The 23,575-nt window shown below is 33.1% G+C and overlaps 1 protein-coding gene across 1 annotated transcript in view; it reads left to right on the top strand.

Annotated features, from left to right (window-relative positions):
• Window positions 1-23,575, top strand: part of LOC131852009 (uncharacterized) — a 120,637-nt gene that overhangs the window by 48,503 nt on the left and 48,559 nt on the right. Inside the window, exons 2-3 of the mRNA XM_059202576.1 lie at window positions 19,428-19,636; window positions 20,206-20,341. Of these exons, the coding sequence (XP_059058559.1) occupies window positions 19,428-19,636; window positions 20,206-20,341 (345 nt within the window). The remainder of the gene's footprint in view (window positions 1-19,427; window positions 19,637-20,205; window positions 20,342-23,575) is intronic.

A 23,575-nucleotide genomic window follows, 5' to 3' on the forward strand; every position in this document is an offset into this window, starting at 1 on the left:
AAGAGTTTCTCAACATATCCTCCCGTAATCAATATATATATATAACAAAATACAACGTAACAAAAGTAACAGTATCGAAATTACAAAGTAGTATCAAAGTACTCCACTCCGACGGATAGACCTTTTCTGAGCAAGTCTATACCTAATCGATAAATCGATTATCTATTTATCACAATTTCTGTTTTCCAATTTGGTATTTTTCATTCATACAGTTTTACTACATATTTCTACAACAATTACTAAGGATGCAAGGAAATTTAAAACATATATATATATATATATCTATGTAGACTACTTTATTCAATTATACTTCTAAAAAGCTGAAATATTGCCAAAAGTTGTTATAACATTATTTTAACGATAATATTACCTGTTATTTGTACCATACGTATTTAATATATAATCTTTCTTTTCACTTACATCTTTTCAATTAAATTAAATTAGTATATGAACGTAATATTTTTCCGCTGCCGCTTCTCAATTGCGTCGCAATGCTTTTAATAGCCCTGTCGGTACGGGTTTTTCAGTTTTTGTTTTCGGGAATGCCTTTGTTGTTAGGAAGATGATATGATTTGTAGCTGCAAATATTTCGAATACAAAATGTGATTTAGTATAGTCGCATCCGCCTTAAAAAATGCTATTTTCAGTATTTATGTTTGGATGGTATGTTAGTTACTTAAATATATTTTTTAGTATATTAAGGATTATCAATTCTTCACGGCAATGTCCGCTTAAAAATAAACGGTAGGGATATTCCCGTTAATCTTGAATATTAGCTATGTATAATTGTGAAATTTAGTCGCATATATACCTATATGTTATTCATACACATGTCCCCTTAACGTGACAGATTCTAAAACTCTATTAAAGGTTTATTTTCAAAATTCTAATATTACCAGTTCCACAAGCGCATTCCGTTTTGTTTTTGGAAAGCGTTCTGTACTATCCATGATTATGAATATAATGCTTCTTTGTACTGCGAGAGCAAACATACGGCCCATCTGATGGTAAAGTAATTGAAGTCGTAGCACAAAACATAAAAAGTATATATTGTAATTTCCCAAAATTTGAAGTAGGTATTTCTTTGTAGGTTAAAAATAGAGTATAAATTCTCCATACTAACTGAAATATGGAATAGAAGTATATAAAATTATTTTCTATACATGGTTGTCTTTGGCAGAAACTAGTGTCGACAATACAGGCTCGGCCAATTTAGATCTAGTATCTTTTTTTTACATTATAAAATGAAATCGCTTCTGTTGTCTGTTCGCTCATATCTTTTAAACTACGCAACGGATTTTAATACATATTTATGCTATAGATAGAGTGATTCAAGAGGAAGGTTTATATGTATAATATATGTGCGAATCTGAGGCGGGGTAACTAGTTTTCTATAATGTAAGCTATCTATATAATAAAAAGAACCAAATAGCTCAATACAATATAACTGTAAACTTGAAAAAAAATACAATAATAATTAAATTTATTGCCTTTTGATGCGAAACTTAATGCTTAGCTGGTCCTCGATACAATACTCAATTATTTCTGACCCATTTATTTTTAATCTAGACTAGATAGGTGCGTTTAGGTCTATAAATCGAGGTATCATACTATTAGATTAAAATTATATTAGCACTGATGGTTGGCTCTTTTGTCATACTCGTGAACGAGTTCTGCTCTAACTACGATTAATCTTTTAGTTAATAGGTGCTACGTTTAGGTCTATAAATCGAGGTATCATACTGTTAGATTAAAATTATATTAGCACTGATGGTTGGCTCTTCTGTCATACTCGTGAACGAGTTCTGCTCTAACTACGATTGATCTTTTAGTTACGTAACTAGTTAATTGTAGATATATTTTTTTTACTCTCATTGCATTTTACTGCTAGTTTGTCACACATTTCAACTTAAAAATGTAAAGATACAATAATTATTTAAAAGAGCAATACGAAAGTTTTTTTGCTTGTTCTTCGTGTAATGAGGCAACTTTCCAAATAAGCGGTATATTTACAAAACTAAGTACGAATATAAGTTTGTTTGAATAAAGAATTTTATTACTCTCAAAAGTAAGAAAAACTATTTTTTACAATACTTATAATCCTATTTTACGATGCTAGTTTGTCAAACATTTCAATTAAATAATGTAAAGAATTTTTCTTTATTCAAATATAAGTTTATTTAAAAAAGCAATTTTATTACTCTCAAAAGTAAGAAAAACTATAAAAATCAATTACAATACTTATAATCCTATAACAAGCTATATCCAAATATACAGTATAATTAAAACAATTATTAGAATAGAATTTTTCTTTATTCAAATATAAGTTTATTTAAAAAAAGAATTTTATTGCTGTCAAAAGTAAGAAAAATTATAAAAATCAATTACAATACTTATAATCCTATAACAAGCTATATGCCATGCTCAGTATACAGTATGACAATTAAAACAATTATTAGAATAGAATTTTTCTTTATTCAAATATAAGTTTATTTAAAAAAAGAATTTTATTGCTGTCAAAAATAAGAAAAACTATAAAAATCAATTACAATACTTATAATCCTATAACAAGCGATATGCCATGCTCAGTACACAGTATGACAATTCAAACAATTATTAGAATATAATTTTTTTAGAATAAATTCTTTATTCAAATATAAGTTTATTTAAATAAAGAATTTTATTGCTCTCAAAAATAAGAAAAACTATAAAAATCACTTACAATACTTATCATTCCATAACAAGCGATGCGCCAAGCTCAGTAAACGTAAACACATTAAACCCAGCCGTAATGGCAAGGATGGGTCCTTTCAAGCATCACATAAATAAATACAGCAGGCTTGTTCAGTGGCTTTGTGTTTGAAACTGAAGTTTGATTATTTATACTTGACTTTACATGTGAGTAATGGCGTTTGCGAGAGGTTCAAAATATGACAGTGTTAAGCAGAATACCCATTAAAGGTACAACCTGTATAAAGTAACTTCAGTGATTTGGTGCGAATAATATTTTGTAGTAAGTTTTGTAATGACATATATGTTGAAATGAATGAAATGAAATGAAATTATATTTATTAAGTAGAAGAAATGTTATATAATATTATAAGCCAGGACAATTCACTTAGTGCCATCTAATTCCAAAGACAATGTTAAGCAGAATATCCATTAGAGGTACAGCCTGTATAAAGTAATTTCAACAAACGAACCAACAATATTTTGTGGTAAGTTTTGTTATTGTTAAGTACTAATAATCAATAATAATTTCAGACAGCGCTATCTACCCAAGAGCTTGTGTTATGGGTACTAGACAACTGATACAAATACATTGATTTCTTCGTAAACATACATAATATTATATACACAGGAAACACCCAGACCGATACAAATATTAATACTCATGAATAAATGTTTTTAATGTACAGATAAGATAAGTCAAACCATATAAAAATACACCCAACGATTAAGTAACACTATGTACTGCAAACACATACAATAGTTTACTAATAGGATTGAATGAAGAATAGTCTATTATTTTGCCAAATTTGTCGTTATAAAAATAACCCAGGACGTTTCACAATATGCCCTCTAATTCCAAGCTATGCAGAACTTGTGTTAGGTGTTAGATTAAATAAGTGATAGAAATACTAAAATATATATTAATTATATATTACACTAGCTTTTGCCCGCGGCTTCGCTTGCGTAGTAGTCAGTATTATTATTATTTAGGTGTAGTTTTTGCGGCTTAACTTTTGTTTAGCATGTGTACAAAATTAGGACCTACAAAATCTAAGAAGATTTATACAAACTTTCATCCCCTATTTTATCCCCTTAGGGGTGGAATTTATCAAAATCCTTTCTTAGGGGATGCCTACGTCATAGTAGCTTTTTGCCTGCAAAGTCTCAACCCGACAGTTTAAAATTGACAAAGTTTCATACAAAGTTTCATCACCCCAATTTTATCCCCTTGGGGTTAGAATTAATAAAAATTCTTTCTTAGCGGATGCCTACGTCATAACATCTACCTGCACCCCAAATTTCAGACCGATCCGTCCAGTAGTTTGGACTGTGCATTGATAGATCACTATGTCAGTCACACACAGTTTGAGTTATATATATTTAGATACATACATAATATACATAGAAAATATCCAGATCAATACTAACTGCATTGGTTTGGATATGTTCTATTGAATATTATTTCTAAAGAGCTTAAATATTCTTTGTGAAATTTTTCATAAAACATAGTTTAAGGTGTGAATATATAAGCGATATATTTAGTGTCATCAATCATCGGCCTCGGTGGTATAACGGTTTAGCACACTGCTTGACTTCCGATGGTTGCGGGTTCAATTCTTCGCAAGGTACAAACAATTGTATTCGTGAGTTCGTATTAATCTGGGTGTGTAAAGGATGGAGACCAAGATGACGAGCAAAGAAAACTGCACCGTATACCGGTGTTGTAGAATATTTGTGTATCAATGACTTATGTCATATAAAAACAATATAATATTTATAAAAATATAGACAATATATAGGGTGAAAACACCCTGTTGGAAACTATTTTATATACCTATACCTATATAGTATATATAGTCTATATATATTATGTATGTATTTACTAAAAAAATATCTAATTATTTATATGGCCAGATGGCATGGAGTATTATACTCACACTGAAAACTCTCAGGAAGGAAGTACAGAATAAGTAAGTGTAATTGGATAGAGTCTTATCCAAATAACTTTATTACGGACCAACTTCCCTCGCTTTAAAAATACACTCGCAGTTTTTATTTTTAAATTCATCACTGGAACAGAGCAAAAGTCAGACAACACCGAGTTGAAGTTGAACAGTTTTTTTTATCCAACTGGTACATTTAAATTGAAAGACTTGAGCTGGTTTCCCTTAACTTTATGATAAATATACCGTTCACCGCCCGACGAGGATATTCTCACAATGTTATCCATCTTGCTTATGAAAGAGCGATATGGTTTTTAAATTAATCACTTGTGAACCATAAACTACTTCCTAATATTGCGGTCTTTATATATGGTACGTTTTATTTCGTAGCATAGACTGAGTAGGTGATATAGAATATAATTTATCTCAATCTAGAATGTAGTAATTTATATCACTATGATTTGACGGCCTCAGCGGTCGAGCTGTTTGCTATCTGTTTGTTTTAACACACTTGCAATAGTCGCGTTGAGTTCTATTCCGGCGCAATACAAACATTGTTATATTCATGAACTAGCTTTTTCGTTAATTTAAAATTTAAAAATATGGGGATTTTTTAATAACAAGTCTGTCGGTTTAAAATTGACAAAGTTTCATACAAACTTTCATTCCCTATTTTATCTTGAAGAATTCTTAGCGGATGTCTACGTCACCTGCATGCCAAAAAATTTCGTTGATGACAATCTTTGAGTTATATATAATTAGATATGTATGTCTGTATTAGATTGGGTGTTTCTTAAGTACATAATATACATATTAAAAAAAGAAAATTGTAGGTAATTAGTTTTGTAGATAGTAGGTTCCGCTCCTAAAATATCTACTTATACCTCACGCGTATTTTACTAGACGCCTATTATATTTAGTTATATTTTTTATTTATGTACGTGTATTTTATATTATTTATTTTAGTATTTATATACTTTTTTTGTATATATATACTAAAACAAATAGAATAAACAATAAATAACTTTAATAATGTGTATTAATTTTGTATTGGTAAAATTTGTATGTATTTATGTATCTACAATGCGCTACCTACCTTTTCTTTACTCCAAGCTTCTATCTTTCAGGTTGTCCGTAAGATATTGCTTTAAGCGATAAGACCGGCTTTTGTTTAGCAGATTGTGTAAAGTTTTCTTTTGTAATTATTATTCAGTGAGCAATAAAGGGTGTTGTTATTATTAAATTGGCACAAATACTTTAAAATGTACAAGCGGTTCTTAGATTTAGATGTGTGAGGATTGTATTGAGTAATTATTATCCCACAATATGTTGTTAATTTTATAGTGAAGCTATCTATTACCCGCAGCTTCGATCATATTGAATGCATTAAATAAAAATATTTTTTTTAATAACAAGTGTCTTATGATCATTCTAATACCTCAAGAATTGTGTACCAAAATTTCATGATGATCGGTTCAGTAGTTTTTGCGTGAAAGTGTAATAAACATCCGTATTTTCACATTTATAATATTCGTAAGGGCAAGGTTTTTCATCAAATCACTGGCTTTTGTAATATAACTAGCTACTCACCCCGGCTTCGCCCGGGTGTACTTGTATTATATATATAAAATTTCCTCTTGAATCAGTCTATCTATTAAAAAAACCGCTTCAAAATCTGTTGCGTAGTTTTATAGATTTAAAGATTTTTAAGCATAGATAGGGACGGATAGACAGCGTCATTATAATTTTATACTATGTTGTATTGATTCTAAATAATAAAAATGCTATATACAAAATTTCTGTCGGTCTATGTAAGTTGTAAGTATTTCTTCCTTATAACTATCATATATAACATATTTATGTTTGTACATTTAAAATTACCTTTCGAACTAGCCACTTACAGTATTAAAGGCTTCTGGTATTGACAGTTCACGAGTTACGCTAAAGGAAAATATTACTCTGTACACTAGAAAAATAACTAGCTAAATATTAAAGTGCGCCGGGTAGAACCACTCAGGGGCTTCGGGTTGTTTTAAAAAAAGAATATTTTACGGATTTGGAATCACTCTACATTCATTTAGAACTTTGTTTTTAATTGGCAGAGTGGGTTAGCTGAGAAATTGTTAGTTGCCTGTATTTTTTTTCGTAATATAATTTTGGTATATTTTTAAATGTATATTATATTATAACAGAAGGCGAACTCACCAGCGTTTCCCAGTTTATGTGAGAGATTTATTATCAGCAATGTATCTAAATATATATAACTCAAAGGTGACTGACGTAGTGATCTATCAACGCACAGCTCAAACCACTGGACGGATCGAGCTGAAATTTGGCATGCAGGTAGAAGTTATGATGTAGGCGTCCGCTAAGAAATGATTTTGTTAATTCTACCCCCAAGGGATAAAATAGGGTATGAACGTTTGTATGAAACTTTGTCAATTTTAAACCGATCGGGCTGAAACTTTGCATGCATAAAGCTACTACGACGTAGGTATACCCTAAGAAAGGATTTTGATAAATTCCACCCCTAAGGGGATAAATTAAAGCGAGCGAAGCCGCGGGCAAAAACTAGTTTATTATAAGAAAGTAAATATAAAATGGCACAGTTTTATTTCAGTGCCGGTCAGATTTAAGAGAATAATAAATTCTATTTGATAAGTTCTGAGAAACAAATAGTTTGCTAGCGTTATTTCGACTTTGTCCGTATTACTTATCAACCATTTATCTAACATATTCTTAATTCGTAATTGACGGCCTCGGTGGTCTAGCGACCGTCAATTACGCTGGTTGTCCATTATGCTATCTACTGAGTGTTCGTAGTTTTCTTCCACCCCGAGAGGGAATGGTCACTTGGATTACACGAGCCTGTAGGGCCTTGCAATGAAATCGCCACACTCACTACACCGTTTGGTCAAGTAAGTAGTGCTGTAGCTACTTGTCTAGAGCCATGTCTCCTTTTTATTTACATAACTAATATATACTAATTACCCGCCTCCTGTAGAATAAAAAAAAAGTATAAACTATAAACCGCTAGGTTTAGCACACCGCTTTACTTCCAATGGTCGCAGGTTCGATACCTCGTGCAAACATTTGTATTCATGAGTATAATTGTTAGTCGGTCAGGGTGTATTCTATGTATATCTGTCTCAAGCTAATCAGAGTTACTATTATGGGTATTAGATAACTGATATAAATACTTAGATACATATTTTTATAATCGCCAAGACCAACAAAACAATTGTACTTATGAATATAAATGTTTGTATTGAACAAGGAATCGAATCCGCGATCATCAAAAGTAAGACGGTGTGCTTAACAGATAGACCACTAAGGCCGTTAAATGAGTTTAAGTTTTTTTTTTATGAATTTTCACTTTAATTTCTTTAAAGAGCGCTCGAATTGATCATACCCTTGAAACTAAGAGTATCTAAAAATATATAAAATGTAAATCCATTTTCCATTTGGAAATCCAATATAATCCCGGATGAGAGTTGAAGTCATTACGTTAAAATAACTTAATGACTTTATAATATGTTACTGATTTAATAAATAACTTCAACCAGAAGTATTTATATAAAGTTTCGACCGTTAATATTTTTGGAACAATTTTTTTTAAACTTAAAAATTCTTAATTTTAAAACCGAAATATTTGTTAGTAATTTTATAAAAGTTTGTGAGTGTGGATGGATGTTTTCACGCAAAAACTACTAAACGGATTTTGATGATACTTTACAGAAATATAGCTTATATACCAGTATAAAACATAGGCTATGAATTTGAGGGGGTGAAACCGTTTAGTTATAATAATATCGAAGAATAAGGAGAATAGACACGGCGCCATCTAATTCCAAGCAAAGCAGAGCTTATGCTATGAGTACTAGATAACTGATAGATATATGTACTTAGATATATTTTTACACACATATATAATACATTGTCAGTTACCATAAAATAGTACCATAATTATAAAATCTCTATAATTAGATATAGCGTTATGCAAATATATTCAGCATTCAGAAAACAAGGAAAAAACAATGTTTTGTCCAATAATTTGTTACGATAATATAAACATTGTAAATCATTTAATTAAATGTAATATTTGTGATAGCAAATCTTGTCAGTTTCGTAATTTGAATATATATTGGAGTATTATATTCAACCTATTCTAAAGAAGGAAGAGGTTATTTTTTTCTACTACGTAGGTGGCAAACATGCATACGGCCCATCTGATGGTAGTCTATGAACGCCTGAAACACTAGGTGTGTCACACGCGCGTTACTAACCCTAGTCCATTGCGCACAGATAAACATAAATACATACATAATAATAATCTCAGGACAATTTACACAGCGCCATCTAGACCCAAGTTAAGCTAGCTAAAGCTTGTGTTATAGGTACTAGACAACTGATACATATACATAGATATTTTTGTTGTAAATACATGCATAATATACATAGAAAACACCCAGACCGATACAAACAATCAAACTCATGAGTACAAATATTTGTGCCGTGCATGGAATCGAACACGCGACCATAGGTCGTAAAGCGGTGTGCTAGCCCGCTAGACCACCGAGGTCGTTAATACATACTTACATAAAAATATTTTATAAAAGATGGATTTCGCTATAAGCTATCTCTTACAGATAATCTATTATTTTTTAGTTTTACCTCATAAATCTGTTTTTAAAGAACTGTTCCATCAGTAATTGACCCGCGCAACGTAGACGAACTACAGCACATTTTCCCCGTTTCATCAACATTTTTCATTGCAGCTCAGCTCCCATTGGTCGTAGCGTGATATTATATAGCCTTTTTTTTACTCTAATGCTGTTGGCCGCAGCTGGCCTTTACAGCTTCACCGGACGTTAGTGGGCGAGTGCAGATGGCACTCCAAACCCGCGGAAGGACTTATGGAGCGGCTGAAGGCCAACTCCTGCCTGACGACTGCCGACTGACCTGATGCTGCTGCCTGATACGACTTTAGTCTGGGTCACCACTAGGCGTTCGAACCTCGGCTCAGACTGTCGTAATTTCGATCCCCGTTTGAATTGGACGGGGGATCGATCGGAGGGGTTTTATAGCCTATGACATTCACAAATAACGTGACTTTCTATTGGTAAAAGAATTTTCTAAATCAATTCAGTGGATCCTTGGATTAACGCCTACAACCTTATAAACTTTGCGTGAATATTATTCGAAATTTCTCTTACAGTATTAAATAAAACCACTATCTGAACATACATACGTATGTTATATATGTATATTCCAGGAGACTATATGGCTAGCTGTCCCGGCAAACGTTGTTTTGCCTTAATATAAAAAAAAATTAGGGGTGGACTACCCCTAACATTTAGGGGGATGAAAAATAGATGTTGGCCGATTCTCAGACTTACTCAATACGCTCACAAAATTTCATGAGAATCGGTCAAGCCATTTCGGAGGAGTATGGGAACGAAAACTGTGACACGAGAATTTTATATATAAGATTTGTATGTAAATATAAATACATATATATATACATTTATCTGTATTTATATCTTAATATCTTTTATTAATTGACACCGATGAGTAATTATGGTGTATATAATACGTTTGAGGTTTATATTTTTATTTAATTTTTTATTACTAACATAGGTTAAGTTATATTAAAGTTTATTATTAAGTTGTTATTTTGTTAAGTTATATTATTAAGTTGTTATTAACAAAATTGACTATGCAATCTGACAATATTATCTCTGATCAGCTCGATTATTACCTGGTATAGAATGCCATCAGGCATTAAGTCCGCCATATATACAAATAGCTTTTGCCCGCGGCTTTGCTCACGTTGATTTATCCCCTTAGGGGTGGAATTTTGGCTGAATCCAAACCAATCAAATCGAATAAAAACCAATCGGGCTGAGACTTTGCATGCATAAAACTTTATGCATGCAAAGTCTCAGCCCGATTGATTTAAAATTGACATACTTTCATCCCCATGGGGGTAGAATTAATCAAAATCCTTTCTTAGCAGATGCCTACGTCATAACATCTAACTGTATGCCAAATTTCAGCCCGATCCGTCCAGTGATTTGGACTGTGCGTTGATAGATCACTATGTCAGTCATCTTTAAGTTATATATATTTAGATTTTGTATGCAAACTAATAAATGCTATTTTACTTCTTTACAAAATTAATATAGATTTATCTTCTGCCCTGAAGCTGTATAAAAACTGTAGGTATAAGGGTTTTTGATCCAAAATGTAATTAGAATTCAATCATTGAACTCCGGATATGGGGAAGACGATGAAACTCACCAAACGTATTATAAGTCGCGACGTCGCTAGTAAAGTAAATACTCGAGGCACCTATATTATTGACTTGGGAGTATTCCTGAAGGGAAAGTCATTATTGTCCTCTCCCTTCCCATCGATTTTCGTACTCCGTAACCAACTTCCGTTGTCGATCTGTGTTATGGCTGCTGATTAAATTGTCTATTTTTCTGTTAAATTAATTTATAGACTTATTCGGAAATTATTGTTTATATTCAATCGACTTCAAAGAAATTTGTGTACCAAATTAATAAAAATAACCTCATGTGACGACAGTGGTACTACTCAATGACAACGTTTGCCATTGCGTAGCACTAAAATGTCACGATTCCATATATAATGTCTCTGCTATATCTATCAAAACATATCGTACAAAGCAAGTTCTTTGACGAAAGAAATAGGTGTGATAAACTTTGCCACGCCTATTTCTGTAGTATCGTTGACAATTTATGTAGATTTTTAATTCTAAACTAGCTGTGCCCGCGATTTCATCTGCATGAACTTTATAACCAAAGTGTTATTATGATGTAAAACTATAAAATTTCATCAAAATTCGTTCAATAGTATTTGCGTGAAAGAGACAACAAGCATTCAACACGAAATGTTTGACTATGGATTGATAGATAGATATCTATCAATCCATATTCAAAAATTTCGCGTTTATAATATTGGTAAGATGAAATTTCCCCTATAGTTAAAAATACTATAATATATATAATTAATGTATATTATAGTATTTTATATTGTATATTATATTCCAGTGTCTATATATCAACACGATTCATATTAGAAATAATACAGAATTAAATAAAACCTCTTCGCATATGCAGCATATTATTTGCATAAAATCAAATTTGCTAACGGATACTCGTATTTCGCTTCGGAAACATTAGCGCTTGCTATTTCAAACAGAACAGAAATGTATATTTGTAAAGAAAAAGAAAAAAAGCAATTGAACAGTCTGAATTATTTTCAGAAGGAGATATAGCAATCTGTACTCTTGTCCAACAAATATGATGGGGTCCCGTTGCGAGCGATTAGCGGGTAATCACTGTTTGTGCGATTATTAATAATTGTACATAAGCATAAGCATAACTGCCAGCGATTGTTACTTCAATATTCTCTAAATAGGATCAAAATATTGTAAAAATATATTCACCATAAGTATTTCATTATATAATGTGTTACACATAAATGATTAATGTGTATTCTAAGTATAGACAAAAATAATCCAATAATAATGTTCCCAATCTTAATATTTAAATTATGAATTTTTTTATAACTGTATTTATATTTAATTAACTATTAATTTTGACAGTCATTTCTATTTTAAATTATGTGATAATTTTACAAATAAAGTAAAAAGGAAAGAAATCTTCATATACTTGCATTTTTACGTCTTTATTATTCGATAACTTCACTCATTTTAAATAAATAAGAATTCTTTATTTTAACTTAAATATTTACTTTTTTTCATATTTAGTTTTGCAAATATCACTCAATCTAAATGTATGTTACAATTAAGACCATAGTAAAGCTACATCTTTACATAGTTTAAAATGAAGACGCTTTCATTGTCTGTTCGCTTAGATCACTTGAACTACTGATTTTAATGCAGTTTTCAGCAGTCAATAGAGCGATCCCGGAGTAGGTAGCTAGATATATATAAATATGTATTATATATATCTAGCTACCTGCCTACATTATGGTATAATAGAGATGTGAATTTAATTCGCACTTCACTACAGTAGAAAACTATAAAAAAAACATATAATTTTGACTTTTTAATTGAATTATTGTTCAAAATATTTACTATCATACAGTATTATTGAATCTTATATATAATAATAACAATTTTATTTTCTAAAAATAATCATCCCTATAATTAAATTATAGCGATTACATGGTCTTTAGCTTTATAATCGCTACCGCTCACACTGCGGCCCTATCACGGGATTGAAAAAAGAAACGTGACAGCGAGAAAATATTGCCACTTGTACAGAAGCAGGTGCGCTTTGTGCCAATAATAAAATAACGATTGACTGTGTATTGAAATAGAATTATGTTTATTACGGTCTTACTAAGCTAACAAGTGGGATTAAAAAAATATTTAGTACTTCAGTATTATACTTGGAATAAGTGACTGTGCCTTATACGGGTAACCAAGGAATTATTGTAAGAACATATACATTATATAGAACTAGCTACTCGCCTCGGCTTCGCACGGATGTACATGTATTATATATATAAACCTTCACCTTGAATCACTCTATCTATTAAAAAAGCCGCTTCAAAATCCGTTGCGTAATTTTAAAGATTTAATTTATAGGGACATATAGCGACAGTGACTATGTTTTATACTATGTAATGATACTTATCGTGTGATATATAAGGAAATTCATTCATACTGCGACTATTAGTTATTATAGTAGAATAGTAATTTAATTATAATAAAAAATGTATACATTGGAAATAAACCTACTTAATAGATTATTAAAACATTCGTATGCATTTTCTTTACAAAAAAAAGTTATTTATATCATATTTTATCGGTGTACAAACACACTAGTTTCGTATTCATTGTTTTTTCAGCATATTTCCCCTGTGTATTTCTAGGCAAGAGAAGAAATATAGAAAATCTCATTGTGATGCATGACTAAATAAATAAAAATTGATATTTCCACTATTTCTACACAGCGAATTACATTTTCGAAATAGAAACAAGTTTGCTGCAGATCAATGAGAAATGTAACTTGTATAACGATAACAATATAGAATAGAATAGAAAATCATTTATTCAAATAAACTTAATTTAAGCACTTTTGAATAGTCATAACAATTTGTTTTTTATCTACCACTCGTTCGGAAAGCTGTCTCATCACAAGAAGAACGAGCAAGAAACTTGTGTGTTGCTCTTTTAAATAATCCTTGTAAGTTTACATTTACAAGTCGAAAAGTGTGAATACAAACTACCAACAAGCACTAATTTTTTGGGTCAAATATAAATATGCAATAAGATTAAATCAGTCGTAGTGATAAGAGCAGACCAGTCCCTACAAGCAGCACTCGTTCACGAGTATGACGGATGAGCCAGCCATCACTGCGCTCGATATAAATTTATAATGTAAAAGTTTAGTTATTCATATTTTTAGTTTGTAGTTATTTTTTGTCATAATAATCTATGTCTATCTACACACCATTTTGTACATTTCACGAGCTTCATATCACCTATTCTTCTCTTGAAATAAATAACCCCGTACAATTCACAAAGCATCATCTAGTCCCAACCTAAGTACAGCTTGTGCTATGAGTATCCGACCATCATATATATACCAGGGTATATGGATTATATAATAACATAGATATATTATTAAATACATACATAATATAAATAGAAAACATCCAGACCGATACAAACAATCATACTCACGAAATCAAATATTGGACGTGCGAGGAATTGAACCTGCAACCATCGCAATTAAGGCGGTGTGCTAAATCACTAGACCACCGAGCCCGTCAGAAAAACAAAACATTTGAGTTTAAAAATAAAGTTACGTTCAATACATGATCGAATTGAATAAAAAATATTGGTCCCAAGTAAATATACAATGATCATTTATTACGGTCTGTAAATTTATAACATCATTCATATTGAATAATCGCATCAAGAGAAAAATATACGAGATCTGACAGCTTACGACGTACGCATTATGTATACATGTGTTGTTTGCATCATATAAATTTGGAGAGCTGATATATCTTTCATACTCATGTTTCATTAGTAATATTTAATAATAATCTCAGGACAATTCACACAGCGCCATCTAGACCCAAGTTAAGCTAGCTAAAGATTGTGTTATGAGTACTAGATAACTGATACATATACATAGATATTTTTTTTTGTAAATATATACATATTATATATAGAAAACACCCAGACCGATACAAACAATCATACTCATGAATACAAATGTTTGTACCGTGCGAGGAATCGAACCCGCGACCATCGGTCGTAATGCGGTGTGCTAAACTGCTAGACCACTGAGGTCGTCACATTATTATAATTAGTATACCTAATTCAATTATGGACACAGAAAACCTTATAACACATATTTACCTTTACACATTCTACACATTTATCAATCATTACATTGATTTGTGAAGCAAAAACTTTGTACCCATTTCTACGAAAATTGCGTGGAAGGAGAAATATGTAATTTTTTTTTAATTTTATTTGGGATACAAACAGTTTCACAATGTAGTATGTATTTAAGTACGTAGATATGAATTAATGATAGTAAAACCAATACAGATATCCACGGGTTAATGCGTTATGTTACTCTTATTATTTTATATACATTATATACAAAAAATTTAGGGGTGGACTACCCCTAATTTTTTTTTTATTTTAAGTCAAAACAACGTTTGCTGGGACAGCTAGTAATGTATATAAAATAATAAGAGTAACATAACGCATTAACCCGTGGATATCTGATTAATTCATACCCCTAACATTTAGGGGGATGAATTAATAATGAAATAATAGGGGGATGAAAATTATCAGACCTACTCAATACGCTAACAAAATTTCATGAGAATCGGTCAAGCCGTTTCGGAGGAGTATGAGAACGAAAACTGTGACACGAGAATTTTATATGTAAGATTTATTACTGGTTTCTAACTAATATGTCTAATAGGGTTTTCTTTCTAATTTCGCACACTTGTAATTTATATATGGCAGTAAAGTCCTCGAGTGGCAACCGCGGACTGGAAGACGTAGCGTGGGAAGGCCTCCAGCAAGGTAGACCGACGATCTGGTCAGGATCGCTGGAAGGCATTGGATGCGAGCAGCTCAGGACCGATCGTCGTGGAAATCTTTGAGGGAGACCTTTGTTCAGCAGTGGACGTCTTCCGGGCTGCGATGGCGTTGATGTAGTTTATATATAGGAGTGCAATTGCTATATTTTTTTAAATTCTATATAAAAATACTTTCAATTAATAAAAAAACAGACACTACCATGTATTTAATACACACACGCACAAAAATAATTTGTTAATTATCTCCGAATTTCGACCATTCGACAGCCACTAGTTAAGTTTACTGGTCTGCTCTAATCACTATGACTGATTTAATATTTCGACTCCAATGAATCAATGGGACAAAATGTGGGTCGTGCCGCATCAAGAAAAAAGAGCATGATGGAAGATCACAGAAAGTAGCAAGAGCTCCACCGACAAGAGCGTAGCTCTTGTCGGTGGAGCTGTGAATGAATGAACGAATAAATTAGTGTTAGTTGGTAGTTTGTATTCACACATTTCAACTAAAAATGTAAAGTTACAATTGTTTAAAGAGCAACACGTAAGTCTCTTGCTTGTTCTTTGTGTGATGAGACAGTATTTCAAATGTGGCGTAGATAAGAACTTTCTATTCTATTCTATTGACAATTAAAGTTCTAAAATGAATGACAGTCGAATATCGTAATGGTACATCGGATATGAACCACCACCCAGCCTCCCTATATATACAAATGTTATAACTTATATATAGGTACGTATTAATATTGAAAATAGTTTTACATGTATTGTCTATCTCCTGCAAATACATGGAATTATCCGTAATTGCATTCTAACAAGTCTATTTGTGTAATTATTTATGTTAGTTTACCTATAATATAAATTTTATACATAAATGGCAAATATTATTCGAAAAGTAGGTAGGTACAACGCTGTGCGATGTTTACTCGTATAATATTCTGTTTGATACAGTCACTTGTTTAATCAGGTCGAATATGATTTTGAGGACTTGTTAGCAATAATAATGAAACCGCTTGTATATGTTTATACCGAGGTAGACCATACAATTTTATCTGCGTAAGTACCTCTCTCTTATCTATTATTACGTTTTTTTTATCGGACTACTCTAATGCTGTTGGCGGTAGCTGATCTTTATAGCTTCACCGGACGATAGGGGGCGAGTGCAAATGGCGCTCCAAATCCGCGGAAGGACTTATGGAGGGGCTGAAGGCCAACTCCCGCCTTAGTCTTAGGGAGTGCCCTAAGACTAAGGCGGGAGTTGGCCTTGGGTACCTTGACCAGTGGGTAGGGGTTCGAACCTCAGCTCAGGCCGTCGTAATTTCGATCCCCGTTTGAATTGGATGGGAAATAGATCAGAGGGGCGTTTATGGTGAGCAAAATTTGATATACCTACATTTCGCTGAGATCTTCGCAACTTAGTGAGAGTATAAATGTCTTATTGTACTATTAAAATAGATATACTTACACTTGCGGTATTATTATGTTCAAGTAATAAACTTTTTCGGCTTTTTAAACTGTTTCGGGGGAACACAGTAAGGTACGACCTATAGAGAAAAGTTGCTAGATATCTGTCTTGCACGGCAACCATAATCATGATCATAATTATCTTCAAGTGAATAATAATCATTAGAATAATAATCTTTATTTATTGCTCACAAGGAACCTTACAATGTACATAAATTATGTTTTTAACTTTCAAGTAATTTCTTGTGAGTCAGGAGTCTGAACTAGATCGTAACCTGTACAGTAGACCTCTAGAATTTCTCCGGGATCTTGCAGTACTATATTATACGTCTTAAAGAATATTAATAGCGTGTTTTGTGAGTCAAGTTATACATATTTTAGTTTAAAGTGTTAAGTATATGTGATAGTTTGTGTGGTATATATGTGTGTATGAAACCACACTATGTGTGATAAAGAGAGTATGAGCGTGGATGCGTGAGGTGTAAGAAATTTGGATACTACTAAAAATTTATTGTCCAAAACAATAAATGAAACATATATAAAATTGGTTTATAGAACAGACAACATTCTTTCACTATCTGATCATCATCTGCTTCTTCCTTTTCCCATTTATTTGGGGTCGGAGTAATAAATGTTTCTCTTCCTTCGTCCCTTTTCGCAGTCATCTCGTTATTTACTCCCCTTTCTTAAGATATCTTTCATACAGTCCATCCATCTCTTTTTTGGCCTTCCTCTGCACTTATAACGATCCATCCTGATACAATAGGGTCAATAACTTTAATAACATATACATCTGCAAGCAATATTACCCCATCTCTATTAAACACTGGGTAAGTAGCTAATGTTAAAAGTTGTAGTTTCCACAATATTAGTATTTGATTAATGTTTTTATTGAACTAGTAAGATATCACTCCGCCGATAAAGCAAGATTAATGTCACCAAATGAAATTTACCAAGTTGAGACGCAGCCAAGAGTGGGTGGGATGGGGGAAATTGTGCTAATGATAGCTGTGGATCTAAGTGGCTTTGTTTGTTGGCTTTTTGGCCGTGACGTTATTTATTAGAGAGCCAGAAGGTTTTTATGGCAACAGACTGTTGCTTGCCAAACGGTATTGTTCAATTTCTGGCCAAGCGACGTTAAGAGAAGATTTCGGCTGTTTTATAAGTATTATTTCTATTATTCTCAAGTTATTGATGGTGGTCCAGCAGTTTAGCGAACCGCTCTTCTTCCGATGGTCGTTGGTTCGGTAGCTCGCGCGATACAAATATTTGTATTCCTGAGTATGATTGTTTGTATCGGTCTGGGTATTTTCTATGTATAGTATGTATGTATTAACAAAAAGTCCAGTACCCATAACATAAGCTCTGCTTCGCTTGGGACTAGATGTTCGCTATAAAGTTCTAACTTGTGGCGCTGGGTCGATGTGCTCCCTCAAATATGGTTGAGTGCAATGATGGCTGGCTCATCCGACATACTCGTGAACGGGTGCTGCTTGTGGGGACTGGTTTGTTTGGGATGCGAACACTGATTAGACTATTTGCTTTTGCAATAGCATATGCTGGCGGGCCCTCTTTCTCCCAAGTTTGAATTTAAAAATTAATCTGTATTATTGTAAACATGACCAAAATAACGTAATCTAGTCGCAAGGAAGCAGAGCTTGTGTTATTGGTACCAGATAGCCGTGATAAATACATTGTTATTTTTTTTTGTAAATATTTACATAAAGTACATAAAAAATACCCAGATTGACACAAACTTATTTTTGTTTGTGTATACATATACAAATTATTGTAAAAATGCTAGGAATCGAATCCTCGACTAAACGGTGTAGTAAACTGCTAGGCAACCAATGCCGTAAAAGTATACAGAGCTACTTTGAATTATATTAATAAACATGAGTACAAAATAATACCTAATTTGTAATAATAAAGCGTATTGAAGAGATATTTTAAAGCAAACAACAAATAAACACATTATTTTATTACATTACTGGCGGCTATTCAGTAAATCTAATTTATGAATCTGCCTCTTTCACTCATCGCTGAATCTAATATGAACGACAAAGACAACCGTTGAGACTAAGTTCCGCATGGTTTGCTACAAACTGCAGACGAAGAGCTCCAGGACTAATGAAATCATTCGTTTGTTCACAGAAGCCGGCGGCCTCCGCACCACTGAACTCCGAATAACGCCGCGTGTCGTTCAAAGAGGGAGAAATGTCACTATGGAGTGTGTTTACCAGACGCACGACTATGGTATTTACTCAGTCAAATGGTACAAGGGAGCTCAGGAGTTCTACAGGTATTCCCCATTGGAAGCTCCTACGACTAGAGTAATGCCAGTCAATGGAATTAAGGTTGATGTAAGTAAAGCACATGTTTTATGATATTTAAAAAAAATATATAAATAAAAGAAGATATTTGGGTAAAAAAAATAATATTAAATCGTAATATATTTTTCAGTTAGATTTTCCAACGATCTACGTTCCCAACGTAGGCCTAAGCTAATGTATCATCAGACAAAAATCGTATTCGTCAGATAGGATTTGGGCTGCTGCTATTTTTTTTTAATAATTTGCGGCTCACCTGATGGTACGTGATTACTTTTGCCCATGAGCCTGCAACGTACGGGGAAAAGAAAGTTCGTTACGAAATATCGACGACCTGAGCCAAGGTTCGTAATCATGGTGGTGCCATCATGGTGAAGTATTATCCGTCAGGCGGGAATTTACCTTCAGCCGCGCTATAAGTCTTTCCGTTGGTTTGGAGTGCTATCTGCACTTGCTTCTATCGTTGAGTGAAGCTGTAATACCAGCTGCGGCCAACAACATTAGAATAGATAAAAAAAATAGAATGGCATCATCGGTGAGGTTCGTCCAAACTGAGCTTATAGTTAAAACTATGTACATATAATACTTATATTTTTTAACAGAGGTTAAGATCTAATGAAACTCACGTGGTGTTACTGCGAGTAACGGCGACTCTCAGTGGTAACTACAGCTGCGAGGTGATACTAAACGCGCCTTCATACCCACACCAGACTGCCACAGCGAGGCTTGATGTTGTTGGTGAGTGTACCAAATTTTTTTTTAATTTATGGAAGTTTCTTTTGCGACGTTATTATGACTGGTGAGTTGATGTCAGGGCCGTAGCTACCACCGTATCTATCATATCAATTACATTCTTGTACAATAAACTAGTGACCGCAATGATCAGATACCTCTTATATGTTGCCATATCTGAAAATAAATATGACTCTATATGACCTGTAATCTCTTTATTGTATTCCTATTATTATTACTTTATATTTAATAACGGGCTTGAATAAGCGTTAAATGAACTCATTAATAACGATTCAATAGTAATGCCAGCATGACAAAACTAAGACATTCAATATTGCCGTCTCGTTTTATTTCATGTATTGTGACCAACTTGTTAATCAGTCTACATCCTATACAATAGCTGTCTTCAACGTTTTATAAATCAAGGACCAAAAACATTTTTATTTAACCCGCTTTTAGTCAAATCCGCTTATAGTCAATACGATCGACTATGCACCGAGGAGTAATATCCGACATTCGCGCCAACGTCGCCCGAGGCAAGGCAAGACCCCAGAGCGGTAGTTAACCTCTCCAAGGCCCACTCGTTCCACCCCGACAACACTTTTACACACTTACACGACACCGTCCTCGCCGGCGAAGACGACAACCTCACACACCTCCGGGCCCACCGCCCGGGCGCTCCACACCGGCGCCCGCCGTCGCCCCTACGATCGATCCCCCGTCCAATTCAACGAGGATCGATGTTACGACGGCCTGAGCCGAGGTTCGAACCCCTAGTGGTGCCCTCAGACTAAAGTCGTTTCCGTCAGGCGGGAGTTGGCCTTCAGCCGCTCCATAAGTCCTTCCGTGGGTTTGGAGTACCATCTGCACTCGCCCCCTGTCGTCCGGTGAAGCTGTAAAGGCCAGCTGCGGCTAACAGCAATAGAGTAGTCCGAAAAAAAAAATTTGCACAGCGGGCTGTACAATAGGTATTTTTGTAAGGATTTTTTTTATTTTATATTAAAGATACTTTTTATTACTTAATTGTTGTCATTATTGAGAGTGGGCTTATGCTGTTGGCGGGCCGTAGAAAACACATCAGCGGGCCGCGGGTTTAAGAGCCTTGCTATAGACGGTGTGAAAGTAATAGATTAAAATAGGATCTCTTTCACTTAGAATTCGGGATGTTCTTGACAGAACAGTTATGGTCGATATGCAGTGGTGTAAGTGGCAGATCTCATCCGGCATACGACAGCTCGCCATTTGTCTCTGGTTGCCATTCTGGTATACACATGGAGTGGACCGCCTAATGCTGCTTTGACTTGGTCGGTCCATCGCATGGACGATTGTCCACGATTGGGATATGATTATGCAAAACTAGCTGTTACCTGCGATTTCATCTGCACCATCATTTAGCTCCTTTAGCAGCTTATATACGACTATTATTTAAGATAAAAATTAGACTGTGTTCATCCTTGTAATATCTTTTATATTTATATATCATAAATTTATTTAGCAAGTCTTGAAAAATAACAAATAAATAGACAGACATACTTTCGCATTTATAATATATGTATGGTATTCATAACAAAATGGAGATCATGACCAACAGTAGGTGGATGTGGGAAGAAGGCAATATTACTGTCACTACATCATAACTTTATAATGATTAATTAAAATACGGGGGTTGTTTGATACAATTTTACAGTGACAGACTGACCGACAGATTTTACGTAGGAATAGGTATACATCATATAAATATATATAATACTATATATTAAATATTACATAATGAGATTTACATAATCGTTGATTTTTTACTATTAATGACTTTGACCCACCCTCTGGTCAGGGTGGACTCACTGTCCTCACAGAGTTATAGACCGTTTTGCCTCTTCATTACTTTAAAATTTTATTATTCTATGGGCAACAATTGTATTAGTTTTTGTTTGAGACAAATAAAGATAATTATCTTATTAATATTATAAACGCGAAAGTCTGTGAGTATGGATGGGACAACTGAACTTATTTTGATGAAACTTTGCAGTAATATAGCTTACACATCAGAATAATGCATAAGCTATAAATTTCACGCGGATAAAACCGCGGGCATAGCTAGTTATTATATAATTTTAATAAATTTGCCATCTGAACCCGTAAAGCTTTAGTCCCTCCAAATGCGTTCAATTATGACCCTTTCTGCTATCATAATAAGGCTGCCTGTTATTAGCTGATTGTATACCAGTCAAGAAATAAAGGATGATGTTGAAATCAGATCGCTTAAACCAAACTGTGTAATTTGCACGCAATTAACCCTCCAATGGTTACCATAGAAACTGCTTGGTAATCTATCTGATATTTAATACTTCGACAATTTTAGTATTATAGATTACAACCAATAATATTCACTTCAAAAGTGTATATCACTAACATAGTATAAAACAATGCGCTGTCGCTGTCTGTCCGTCCCTATGTAAGCTTAAATCTTTAAAACTACGCAGCAGATTTTGAAGCGGTTTCTTTAATAGATAAAGTGATTCTAGAGGAATATTTATATATATAATACATGTACACCCATGCGAAGCCGGGGTGAATAGCTAGTTTATAAAAATTTGTTTGTATTGTCAATCAGGTCTTAATACGGATAATTTTTATGGCAAATATATTTAAACCAATTTCATTACAAATAAATCAGTTCTTATATAGTTTACTTCATTAATAAGTAATATTTATATAAATGTTAATTTTCACGAGTTGGTTGGCTGTGTTAAGACGGTTAACAATATATAAACACTATGGATCTTTAAGAATAATCTGATAACAAATATTATAATCATACAGTAAATAAAAAAAATATACTACATAGAATCCTTTCGACGCAGAGATCTCTCTCTGCGTCGAAAGGATTCTAGTATATTTTTTTTACTAAATATTTGGCTTGTAATTTATCGGACACGTCTACGACTGAAGTGTTCGTTATTTTCACTGCATGCAGCTACCAGCGTAAATTACGAACTTGAGCATGCTAAAAGTCCGTCGTTCAAAGGAAGCGCTTGGTAGTGATCTTTTTGCGTGTTCAAGGACTTTTATTGCGGACAATTTTAAGCAGATCCAAAGTTCTTACTATAGTTTTTAAATATTATATTATATGTATGTTAGTCTTAAGGTTTTATAAAGTAGTTGCCTGAAATAAATGAATAAATAAATAAATATATGTCGTTTTTTAAAAGTTTCGTGTTTAATACAAATTATTAATGTTAT

Source organism: Achroia grisella, unplaced genomic scaffold (assembly GCF_030625045.1).
Source record: "Achroia grisella isolate CSIRO2021 unplaced genomic scaffold, CSIRO_AGI_Agris_v1 utg821, whole genome shotgun sequence".
NCBI lineage: Eukaryota > Metazoa > Arthropoda > Insecta > Lepidoptera > Pyralidae > Achroia > Achroia grisella.